We start from the raw sequence: 12807 nt of genomic DNA, 5'->3' as shown, positions 1-12807 counted from the left end.
TTCATTACATCTTGACTTCCCAAAAGGGTCCCCAAGGCCTTTTAAGGAGTTACAGAGTGCAGGATGATGATCCCAGCAGAACTGGCTGCTTGGTAAATGTCACGTGAAGGATTTATAGGTCCCTTTATGGTTACATTGAGAATTCTGGGCTTTCACTTGGTCCACTCAGGCAGGTGTGGAATATAAATGCTCAGGTGATGACACCATTAACATCCAGATTGCTTGTACACCTCCAGGAGTGTCACATGCAGTGTGTGCATGGCTGAGTGCAGGGAGATTCCTGAAGCAGGAAACACAGTAGAAAAAACTGAAATCCATCATGCTGGAAGTCTCCTGCCTCATTATTTTTGAATTTGAAGTAGAATGATAAATACTTCTGTCAGCTGAACTTGTTTTGCAATATTTCATCTCCTTCCCCTCACCTTTGTGTTCTGGTTGGTATTAAACCTGTGGGATTCAGGGGCTGGGAGTTGTCAGGATTGAAATTACTGCACCTTGCTTGGCCAGCTGTGAATGGCAGCAGGTACCTACTGAGCTTACACAATCTAGTTCTAGAAACTGCATTTTAAACTTTTTTTGTTATTGTTGGAAAAGTTTTAGTGCTCTGCTGACCTTTGTCCTTCTCTGTGTCAAAATGTGACTGGGTCCCTGTTTATTGTTCAGCTCAAGGTTGGGCACTTAATTAGCCATGATGACACTTTAAGTGCACAGCTCTCTCTGAAGGCTTAATTGCTTGGAAGTTGACATCTTTTTTATGTAATTTCAGTAACTTTGTTGTATTTACAAATGTCACAAGGGTGACAATTGTTACATAAGGAATTTTTAGTTTCCTTGGTGCCTGGGTTTTCTTCCCCCTCCCGAGGTGCAGTGCTGCAGTAGATGAGCCACTTCCATGGGCTTTTTTGGTTGATATTCTGAGCAAGCAGAGATTACTTTAATTTTAAGACTTGCTGTGCAAGCTGGCCTTATAATTGAATTGTGACTGTGCCTACAGACAGGAATTCAAGGCTAAGTGCTCCCAACTTGGGAGATCATTCATGAGATGAATCATTTTGTGTGATCACTCAGTCAGCACCTGCTCCTGCACCGAAGCTTTCCTTTAAATTAAACTCCTTTTATTTCTAGGTAGTTGTGAAATGGCTAATTTGCTCCTGCTTGGCCCAAGCCTGGGATGACAGGCACAAGCAGCAATGCCTTGATGTAACAAAACCTCCAATGTGCTCTAATCTCGGCAGCAGCATGAGAGCTGTGCTGGGCACAAAGCTGGGGTTTGTCAGAACTGCTGCATTCCTGGGCTGCTGAACTGGGAGTGCAGCTATACTGCCACTGCCAGCACTTGCTGCAGCTCCTTTTTCCTCCCCTTCCTTTTAAATTTGTTGGTTTTTGGCAAGGGAGCAGCAGAGCAGGGTTTATCCCTTGGCCAGTGGGGAGAGGTGAGGGCTGCTCTGTCCTGCTCCTTGTCTGGGACCCCAGAGGTGGGGACTGTCCTGCTCCTTGTCCTGCTCCTTGTCCTGGATCCCAGCAGCACAATTGCCAATTTCTGTCTTGGTGCATCTCCAGCCTCCTCTCACTTGTCCAGGATTGATGCTCTCAGGTGTTCCTGGCAGGCTTTGGAGCCTTCCTCAAGGACTCAGGGTTGCAAGGTGTTGTGCATCTGTTTTAGAGAAGAAGGTGAATAAAAGCTCATGGCTTTCTGGTCACCTTGGGCCATTCAAATTCATCCTGTTCTAGGGCTTTTTCAAAGCCATCAGATGGTGTGGAGAAGGAAAATGCAGAAGAAAAAGCAGGAAAAAATAGATGTCTACCTCTTTATGTGTATCTGCTGTGAAGTTGCTCAGGGAAGTTCTTGCAGAAAATTGGGGGAAAATAGCAGGAAATCATTCTCTGAAGGGTTAGTAAATGGAAAATACTGAAAATAGAAAATTTGCAAGAACTAAATCCTTGATCTCAGAGATGGTATAGCTGATGGACTGTGCTGCACAAAAACATTTGGCAGCAGAGCAGCCAGATGAGAGCTGCTGGAGCCATCTCTGAGGGTCCTGCTCAGAATCTGGAGACCCCTGTGCTCATGATGAGCTTTGCAAAAGGAGTTTGATAACAATCCTAAGCAAAGGGGGCTGTAAGCAGTGTGAGGAAAGGCCTTCATATGAGAAGTGGTTAAAGATTGGTCAATCCTTCCCATTGTTTTGTGCTTTTTATGGTTTGGGAGTTGCTGCTGCAGACCCTGGAACCTGCATTCCTCTGTTTGTGCTTTTTGTGCATGAGCATCTTGGGAAAGATGAATTCCCTTGGTAATGCTGGAGCTGCTGCTGCTTGAGCAGGAGCTGAAGGGATGAGGGGTCTGGGGACATCTAAAAGCAGCAGGGGCTGTAAATCAGGTAGAGAGTGTGAGGAGTGAGTGGGAAAGGGATCCATCTAAGAAACATTTTTGCCATAGACTGGACACATTTTCTTTCTAATACATACAGTCTTTTCATAATACATACAATCAATCTATAATAATGTAATACTTTTAGAATACATAGACTTAGAATGCCAAGCACAAACACAGGTGAGAGCCCACATGCAGAGCTGCCTCCAGCTCAGACAGGACCTGGAGCTGCTGGAGCCAGGCCAGGGGAGGCTCCAGGTTGATGCTCTGAGGACTGGAGTTATTCAGCCTGGAGAAGAAAAAGCCCTGGGGAGACCTCAGAGCCCCTTCCAGTGCCTCAAGGGGCTCCAGGAGAGCTGGAGAGGGACCAGGGATGGCGTGACAGCACATAGGGGAATGGGTGTAAACTGCCAAAGCAGAAGTTTAAATTAGAGATTAGGAAGGAATTGTTCCCTGGGAGGGTGGGGAGGCCCTGGCACAGGGTGCCCAGAGCAGCTGGGGCTGGCAGTGCCCAAGGCCAGGCTGGACAGGGCTGGAGCAGCCTGGGACAGTGGAAGGTGTCCCTGCCATGGCAGGGGTGGAGCTGGAGGATCTCTAAAGTTCCTTTTAAATGTGCACTTTGTACAGCCCTGCTTTGAGCAGAGAGGAGATGGAACAGGAGACATTGAAAGAACAACCAGAATGAATAAAACTCCAGTAAGGAAATGACCATTCAGGTCAGATGTAACAGGAGTCTGACTCTGAAGTGGCACAGGCAGAGGGAATGGGGAGCCTCTCCATCCTTCTCTTCCTATGCAGGAACAATCATTACTTGAAATTTGCAGATAATGTGTCCAAAACAGCAAAAAGAAGCAAATTTTTTAACAGCAGAGCTAAACTCTGTGCCTCAGGATGTAGTGGGGGCTTAAAGCCTGGGTGAGGAACACATGGACAGGAGTGCATGGATCAGGAAACTGCAGGAACACATGGACAGGAGTGCATGGATCAGGAAACTGCAGGAACACATGCACAGGAGTGCATGGATCAGGAGTATGTGAACAGGAACACATGGACAGGAGTGCATGGATCAGGAGTACGTGAACAGGAACACATGGATCAGGAAACTGGAGGAGGATTTGGTGGCTGCCATGAGTGTCCATGGCAGGAGGATTTGGTGGCTGCCATGAGTATCTGTGCCTGGCCTTGCCCTGGGGGGTGATCTGTGCCCTGTGTGTGGCTGGACATAGCACTAAACCATGCCCTGCAGTGGCCCTGCTGTCACATTGCTGTCTCTCCAGGCTGTGGCTGGACACTCAGGGCACAGACCAAGGCATGGCCCTGCAGTGGCCCTGCTGTCACATTGCTGTCTCTTCAGTGCAGATGAGGCAGGATGAAGCAGCTTGGGAAGGAGGTCACTGCAGTGAGAGTTGCCAGTCCCCTTTGTTGAGTGGTCAGTGCTTGGTTGTTTGTTTGGAAAGGAGAAGAGCAGAAGTTAAATGAGTGAGCTTACATGGCAGATCTTAAAGCTAAAGGGCCTCCTTGAGTCATTCTCTCAGTGGACAGTGTAATCTTTGTCTAAACAGAATTATTCCACATGGGAAGTAGAACAACTTAAGCAGGGCTGATGGAGAATGGAAACCACTGCTGTGCTGAGGCTCTGCAGTCCAAATAAACCCTGTCCAGCCTGTGGCTTGCCAGCTCCTACTAATCTTGGGTTAGTGCTAAACAGAATGCAAATAAGGGCTGAAATGTAAGTGTGGGGATGGCCTGTGTGGTTTTCATTTCTCCTGGGAGGGCTCCTTGTGTGAATGAAGGGCTGGAGGAAGGCAGAGATCTGCTCCCCTGCGTGCCCATGGCTCTGTGGGTGTCAGAGCAAGTCCTGGCAGCTCTGGCCAGGGCGCTTTTCCCTTCTGGATTGTCTCTGCCCTTCAGCTGAGCTGCTGAAACCCCTGTGAGCCCCAGGGCACTGAGCTGGGCACTGTGGGCATCAGGAGCCCTCACCCAGCCCATGGAGCTCCCCTGGTTCTCTCCAGACTGCGGCTGCCCTGTGTGCTCTGCTCATCTCCTGAATCACAGCAGATCACTCTCCCCAGAGCTGCTGGGATTTGTTGGGTGAGCAGCACGTTACCCATGAACTGCTGTTCACAAACACAGCAGCTATGCTGCAATTTCTGAATTAATTCTCCTAAAGATTCATTAATGGTCCTTAATAAAGGGAGTGACTGACAGTGAAAACTAAACCATATTTGAGGTTCTTCCAACTTAATTAGGGCTAAAAAGTCAAACCAAGTGCCAGTTGTGGCTGCTGTGGTGGGGAATGCTGCATTGGGCAGGACAGAGTCCTGTTTGCTTTGTCCTCTCTGCTGACTCAGCCCTGGCTGCCAGGCTGAGCACGGCACACTTTTCTCCTCAGGAATTTGGGGAATTTCGGGCTAATGTTGCAAATACCTCTCTCGTGATTTGTGATTTCTAAACCAGTCTCAGTTCCCAGCTGGGCCAGTCCCCCCAGGTTGGGGCAGTGCTGGGTGAGGGAATAACCAGTGTGGCCGCCTCGTGTGCTGGGACAGGCACACAATCCCTGTGTGTGGGTCACTGGAACAAGGGCAGGGTGAGCCAGGACTGGGCTTTGGGTGACCTCTGCTATGTATCCTGCTAATTATTAACCCCATGTGCTCAGCCAGCCCAGACCTGGAGCGTGGCTCTGTGATTTATCTCAGGAAGGGACAGAACCACATCCAGCCAGCAGGACAGACAGCATGCAGAGGAAAATGGTTCTGATTTGCAGGTTGTTATTGGTCCTTCCTCAAACCCAAGCACAAATTCTGGTAGATCATTCACTCTGGCACAGCCTTTCCTTTCCCTGTCCAGAGCAGTGATCAAATGCCACCCCCATTGCTGGAGCTGACATTTAAAAATTCCTGCTTTTTTGGGAGGTGGAGGAGGCAAGTTCTTTGGCATTTCTCAAACAGGAGAAATCAAAATCCTTGGCTTTCTAAAAGGAGCCCCGTGAAGGGAGCAGAGGGCTCTGTTTCTTTATTTGTAGGTGGTGTCTCATGCTCAGGTGCCACTCAGCCCACCCCAGGAAAAGCCTTTTTCCCCCCCTTTTGAAAAAAAGCTGTTGTTTTTTTACCTTCCCAAATAGCAGAGACACCTGGAGTGTTTCCATCCGTGCTCCACCCCACAGTGAGGAGGCGTTTGACTGACGCAGCCCTGGAGATGCCCTGCAGCAGGGGCACGAGGGAGATGCTGGTTGTTAAGGGTGTGTGGCAGCAGGAGCTGCAGCTCTCAGGCAGCAGGGGAAGGGCAGGAGGCTCTGGCTGTGCCTGTGCTGTGTCAGGCTGTGTGGGGACACCAGGTGAGCACAGGGCTGGAACTGCTGGGTGATTGAGGGCAGCCCTGTGGAGTGGCCTTTGGGACAGGGTTGATGGAATTGCCCACGGAGTGATGGCTGAGCAGTTTCAGTGCTCTGAGGGAAAAGTGTCCGAGCACTGATGGAGCAAAGCTGATAAATATTATTTGATAAATATTATTTTTCTAGGACTTTAAACCACTGGATACCCATGAGGAGTAGGCTGCATCTGAATTTGGTATAAATTAATGTTACACCTTTTAGGAGAAATAATAATAGTTTCTGGGAGTTCATCGCTTCACAGTTTCAAAGCAATAAGGGTTGGATGTAAAACCAATATATGAATGAGCTGGTGATGACAAGGCAAGAAGAAAGAAAATAAATGTAGTCTGAAGGTGCACCAAGAGAGATGGCTTCTCCTGAAGTGTCCTTGAGAATTTTGCCGTTCCAGAGTTCCTTTCAGCTGCTGGAAGGATAGGTGAGCAAGATCACTGCACTTTCTAGGAGATACCTGTGGTGTTTCCATCCTTCAGTCACCTGAGCCCTGCCAGGGAGGGTGACAGTGACACTGCTGAGTGTGTCACGTCAGGTGCCTTGGCTTCAGCTTCTTTAAAACTTTAAACACTTGTAACTTGCTGGAATTTTGGTGTTAAAACTCAAAATATCAATTTTGTGTTATTAGCAAGTGTCCTGCTGCCTGCAGAGCTCCCTGGAGTGTTGGATGGGTCACTGGGGGCACAGTGCTCATTTATTCCTGCAAACTGGCTTTATTTATTTATTCCTGCTCATTTATTCCTGCCCTGGCTTTGGGAAGCTGCAGAGCTGCACTGAGAAGGGTGAGCTACCCATGGAGCTGAAATGCAGAATAACCAGAGATAACAATGCAGAATAACTCTCGTGGTGCCCAGGAGTGTGCCAGGGCACATTTGGCCTGGTGGGTGTCCAACACACCAACTTGTGCCTGTCACTCTTGCTGCTGGCTCTGGGCAGAGGTGTTTGTTGGGAGTCACTGTCACAGTGCTAAGTGTTTGATGATAGTTTAGGGAGTAACCAGGCAACATTTTAAAGGCAAACACAAATTATAAAGGCATGCTTCATCTCTGTAACCAGATCTCTTCCCATGTTTATCAACCCAGCAGGAAAGTTGGAAAAATAAAATAATTGGACTTGAGGAGTGGCAGGTTGGGGACACCTGTGTGCTCTCCGTGTCATGTGGCATTCATGGAGCAGTGCTGGGAGAGCTCTGGCAGCAACAAATCTGTGCTGCTGGGAAGGTCCTTGTCCACCAGGCACTGCCCTGTTTTCACAGAACTTGTCAGGAATGCAATTTTTAAATAACCTTGGCTAGATTGATATCTGAGCCTGTTCACCTAGAGCACAGGGCACACACACAGCAGCTCCTTGGAGCTGCTTCCACAACAAACAGGAGCCAGGAGCTTCTCCTGGGCTGGGCTGCGTGGCACCTGAGCATGAAACACCACCTACAAATAAACAAATAAACAGAGCCCTCTGCTCCTTGCACAGGGCTCCTTTTAGAAAGCCAAGGATTTTGATTTCTCCTGTTTGAGAAATGCCAAAGAACTTGCCTCCTCCACCTCCCAAAAAAGCAGGAATTTTTAAATGTCAGCTCCAGCAATGGGGGTGGCATTTGATCACTGCTCTGGACAGGGAAAGGAAAGGCTGTGCCAGAGTGAATGATCCACAGGAATTTTGTGCTTGGGTTTGAGGAAGGACCAATAACAACCTGCAAATCAGAACCATTTTCCTCTGCATGCTGTGTGCTAGCCTATTGCTTTCCCGCCAGCCTGAGCTGGGAAAGCAGATTTAACTGTTTTCACGGGGCGCACTTGTTTCATTAAAGAAGAGATTGTGCGACAGTCAGTGTCTGTATAAAAGTCACTGTTTGATAAAAATTGCAATCCGAGACAGGTTCAAGCCCAAAGCAGGTAAGGCACCTGTGGAATTGTTTTCCCAGGTCTGTGAATGAGTGATAATTCCAAAAATGCTTTTCTGGCTGGGCACTTCACCCAGGGAAGCTCTAAATGCCTTCTCCCATTCATCCCCAGTCAGTTGGTGAGGGGGATCTGGGCATCTGCAATACTTTAAATATCAGTGTAGTGCAGGGTGACTGGAGCACAGCCAGGCAGAGAGAGGCTGGGTGTCTGTGTGCCTGGGAACTGTTCTGGGACAGAGCTCCTGTGCTGCCCTGCAGACAGGCTGGGGAGAGGCAGCACCTGCTCTGAAATCAGGGCTGCAGGCACATGCTGTTATCTGGGGGAGAAGGAGCTAAAGAAACCATACATAACCCTTCCACCTTGGTCATTTGTCAGAGAGCGCCTTGTTGGAACCCAGGAAATGCAGATAATTGACTTTGTAAGGGTTGTGGCAGTTTAGGCTCCTGGACAGAGAAAGTTGAAGAGCGTGGCTGCACTTGCTGGGGCTTCTGGTAGTGGCAAATAAATACAACTTTCTGGACTTGTAGATTTTCTTTAAATTTAAATAGGTAAGAAAAGTCACTTATAGTGTGTATTGTGGCACAGTAGGACTGCATGGCAAATGCACAGATAACAAAAGTCACAATACAAAGCATTGACAAACTCACACTGTCTTTAAATAAATTAAACTTCAAGGCAAAGCTGTGTTTTTTGAAGTGCTAAACCGAAGAGGTCTGGTTTAGAGGAGGCTGTGCTTTTTGAGGTAATGGCCCAGCTACAGTGCCAAAATTAGCGTGAAGTTATTTCTGGGAAGTAAGAAAAGGTAAAATCAACTTGTCACTTTACAGAAATGCCTCAGTAAATACTAAAGCTAAGAAGTTCTAACTTTCAGCTCTACTCACAGTCCCAGCCTGGCTTTCATTCAGCTGTTTCTCCTGCAAGAACAAATGTTCTGTGCTATCCTGGTCACCTCGAGCCTGTGCTGGCCAGAGCTGCTGCAGAGCCACTGCCCTGGGAGCAGCCCAGGCTCAGAGCTGCACCCCTGGCTCTGCAGGACCCTCAGCTGCCCCTGAGCCCTGCCCTGGCCCTGCTTCTCCCACCAAAATCTTACTTTGGACACATCTTGCAGGACCTGCTGCCTGATATCAAACCTAAAAGAACATAAATAAATGTTTTACTAATGTTTCTCTTGTCATACTCCCACTGCTTTTGCCCCCTCTCATCTTGCATTTCCTGCAGTACCAGGCTTCCCATTCCTTGTTTTGGTCTTGCAGCTGTAGGGAATGATCCAGGAGCATCCCGGCAGCCTTGTCAGGAGGGTCTCCAACACTTGGAATTTTTCTCCCCCACTTTTAACGATCTGAACTAATATTCTCCAGTTCTCCTGCACTAATTCTGCTGTGTGTTACCCTTAGGAGGGATTTTTGGAGATCGATCTGCCTACAGGACACAGCCATGGGCTGCAGGGTTTGCCTGGTGAGGCACAGCCAGTGCAGCTGCTCTGCACAGAGCCCAGCCCAGCACTCCTGATCCTTGGTACATTTGAACAGCAGGCCCCAAGTACAGCTGACTACATGTTTTTAACATTTTTCAGCCAGAGAGCATCTCCATTTTTTGTCATCCTTGGTGTTAATGTAGTCTGGAACTTGCCAGGGGTGGCATCTGTGGCTCAGCCTGTGCTGGCACCTGCCTGCTCTGAAAGGCTTCAGCTGAAATGTTCTCTTGGTGCAGGTATATTCCCGTGTTCTGATGATAGAATTTTTAATATGGTACTGAAATACACTCTGTGAAGCTCTTGGCATGGTGAAATAGCCCTTGCAGGCTGCACCTGACCTTCAGGAGTTCTTCCCAAAGGTTGTGAGTGCAGCACAAAGTGCTGAGCAAGTGCTGCAGCATTTTGCTTTCCCTGGGTGTCCTTTAGACAAGGCTTTCATGAATAAGCTGAATTGTGGGAGCTCTTCGGGCCTGCATGTTTATTTAAAAAAGAGAACAAAATGCTGGGGAGGAAAGCACTTGTTTGCTGGAGATGGCAGTGCTCTTTCCAAGTGTGTGCTTGTCAGTGTTGTGTGCTTGAAACTGCTTTTCTGCTCGTGTAAGGGTTTATATTCTTACTGCATTCAGAATGAGAAGTGTTAGGGCCACTTTATCTGAAAATATAGTTGAAAGCCTTGCTGTGGAAGATTATTAAATTTAACCAGAATTTTGATTTCATTATCTGAAATGTCAGGACTTTGAGGAACTTCCAAGCTGTTGTTTGGGGGGTGTGTGCATGGGAAATGGGGGACATTATTAAAATTGCTTCAGAGTGTCCTTCGAATTGTTAAACTGAAAAGATGAATGTTAGAAATACTCAATTAAAAGGAGCTGTTTTGCAGATCACAGAGCAGCGTAAGCAAAGCCCTATAACCATGTTTGTTCTTGTTTTGCAGACCGTGAGGACCAATCCATTCTCTGCACGTGAGTGATCATTTTTCATTTGGCACTTTGGGGAATCTGTGTTGTGAGAGGGGCTTTGATGCAGCTGTGGGAGGCAAAGCTTGGTCCTCAGTCTTGACAGGCAGTGGGAAAAGATGTAGCATGTAGTGATATTTAATATGGGGATATAGTCAGTGATGTTTAATATGGGGATATAGCCTTTTAGTACTGTAATTCACATTATTGAGTTTCCTAGGCATGTTCTGCTTAAGAAATGTGACTTTAAAATGTCAGTGAGGAGCTCTGCATCCAACCCAGAAGCTTTAAGGAGTTCATCTCTGCACTGCTGTGCAGTAACTGCTCAGGGGGAAAGGCCTGGGGAAGACAAGACCCAGAAGTGGGTCTGGGGACCCTGAGCAGCAGCTCAGCTCTGGGTGTGCCTCCAAGGGATCTCTGAGGAGGGGGACACCAGGGCTGCCTTTCACCTGAGCAAAGCTGTGCCTGTAGCAGAGGTTTCCCTGCTTGGGAAGGCAGAGCACAAGGGGGGTTTGAGGCTCTCAGTGCTCAGAGTGCAGCTGGCAGGGGTGAGCCAGCTTCCTGCCCTCTCCCCCATGGACTGTGTGTTCCTGCAGCTTCCTGTGCTGCTGCAGGGAGTGTCAGCAGGCAGATAAGGATTCCCTGGGCTCGGGGAGCCAGGCTGGCCCAGCCCCAGCTGCACTGGACAGAAACAGCTCAGCTCAGAGCGCTGCCCTGGGCCAGCACTCCCTGTGCCAGCCTGGGCTGCAGGGGGACATTGTCCCTGCTGGGAGCAGCCTGGGGGTTAGGGGGGCTCATCTGGGCTGGAAACCTCACTGTGGCTCTGTGTGCAGGGTGGACACAGCAAATGCAGGGTCTGAGGCACAGGGCAGCTCCAGTGCTTGGGGCCCTGGTGTTGGGGATGTGCTTGGGGGGACCCTGCTGCCTGGAGCAGCGCACTGGGACACTGACTGCTGCAAGCAGGCCTGGGCTCAGTTCCTTCCTGGCATAGGGGATTCAAATCTCCATCTTGTGCTCCCCACAGAGGTGCCTCAACGCCCAGAGTCTGTACAAGACTGAGGCTGGATCCTTGCAAGCCATGGATATCATGGATGCAGGATTCCCAGGGCCTAAGGACACAGAAGCAGAAAGAGTTCTGTGCTTCATATAAAAGTTGATCTGGTTAACTCTGGCTTGGCTGGCTCTGTGGCTCCTGGTCCTAGCAGGACTCCTGTTTTGTGTGCTGCCTGTTCCATGTGCAATGCACAAAGCAGCCCTCAAAGCAGGGTGGGATCCCAGGGTGAGGAGGAAGGCTTTGTTCCCCTGTGATTGTGGATGCCTTGGCAGTGTGTGCTTGCCCCAGGTGAATGTTTGGAAGTAGCTTCATGTTCTGTGTCTGCCCATGAACTTTCCTCTCCTTTGCATGGTCAGCCAAGCCCACAGGGCTGGAATGGCAGCGCTGCGGGATTTGGTGAATGTCCAATCTGATCATTTACGAACTGGAAAGCCTCAAAGCTCTCCTGCCTTCAACTTTGTCATTACCTCCCCTCTAAGGTCCCTGTGAGCTCTTGATCCACCTGCACTGAGTGGACAATTGATCCCTGTTTGTGTCTGGTACAGAGTGTGGAGTTTGTGCATCTCGTGCTGGGTTCCCCCTTGGCTGGGCTTGGCTCTGCTGTGCAGAGTTGGTTCCCTCTATCTGGGCTTGGCTCTGCCTTGCAGAGCAGCTGGAGCTCAGGTGATGAGGGTGAGGAGGGACACATATCCTCACATGGAGAACGCCACCACACCTCTTGAGAGAGCCTTGTTCTTTTGTAGGTCTGCATTATAAACTAGGATTTTGGGGATTAAATCCTCCTTGGGAGTGGGACAGGGCCATGGGGAGCTCCCTTGGTTGGGAAGAGATCCCATGGTTTGATCAGGAGGGGGAAAGGGTCCAGGACTGCCCTTCATTGCTGTTTCTGGTGATGAGGTAAATTTAAATTGTGTTCCCCTTCATGGCACTGGTTTTGCAGGTCCTGGACTAAGGCAGCAGTAAATAAAGTGCAAGCAGAGTGCTAACCAGCCCGGAGGTGCTTTCAGAAACTCCTGTGGCACTTCATAAAGAGTCATCTTCTCATCCCAAACTTGCTGTCTCAGGACCTGCATCACCTGATTGACCCTGATGTTTACTGAGGCTGGGAGCCCTCAGAATAATTTCTAATTTCTCCAGTAGGAGTGGTTCAGGGTAGCTAATGGGGAAAAAACCACCTCGTCAGTGGTGCCCTGAGCTGAGTGGACAGTTTGGTGTGCCTGTCATTTCCCTGTCTCCAGCTGCCTAGCAGGAATTGTCTGGGACAGAGCTGTGCCTCTGCTTGCTGAGGGTCTGCCTGCTTTGCACCTTCACCTCCCTCCCCTGCCTCTGTGGGTGAAGTTTCCTGGGTTTTTACCTTCCCCTTTCCCCCCTGCCTCTGTTGGTGAAGTTTCCTGGGTTTTTACCTTCCCCTTTCCCCCCTGCCTTTATTGGTGAAGTTTTCTGGTTTTTTACCTTCCATGGCCTTCAGAGGAGGGGCAGTCACTTCTCCAGCAATGCTATTTGAAGGACACTTTAGCAGGTCTCTGGATCCATCCCCTTTTCTTCTTGACAGCCACGAGTGCTGCTTTTGGGGGGATTCCTGGGTTTGGGGCTGTGACAAGCCCTTGGGTTCTTGTTCTTCACAGTTTGTCTCTGCAGTTTTCCAGGTGCCTTCCTTGGGTTCTGGCCC

The 12807-nt window shown here is 49.2% G+C and overlaps 1 protein-coding gene across 1 annotated transcript in view; it reads left to right on the top strand.

Moving 5' to 3' along the window:
* Positions 1 to 12807, top strand: part of MYH10 (myosin heavy chain 10) — an 86309-nt gene that overhangs the window by 18344 nt on the left and 55158 nt on the right. The window contains exon 4 of the mRNA XM_059486133.1: positions 10063 to 10090. Within this exon, the coding sequence (XP_059342116.1) occupies positions 10063 to 10090 (28 nt within the window). The remainder of the gene's footprint in view (positions 1 to 10062; positions 10091 to 12807) is intronic.

This window comes from Ammospiza nelsoni, chromosome 19, assembly GCF_027579445.1.
Source record: "Ammospiza nelsoni isolate bAmmNel1 chromosome 19, bAmmNel1.pri, whole genome shotgun sequence".
Taxonomy (NCBI): Eukaryota; Metazoa; Chordata; class Aves; order Passeriformes; family Passerellidae; genus Ammospiza; species Ammospiza nelsoni.
The sequence above is the reverse complement of the archived record's forward strand: the minus strand, read 5'-3'. Positions and strand labels throughout refer to the sequence as shown.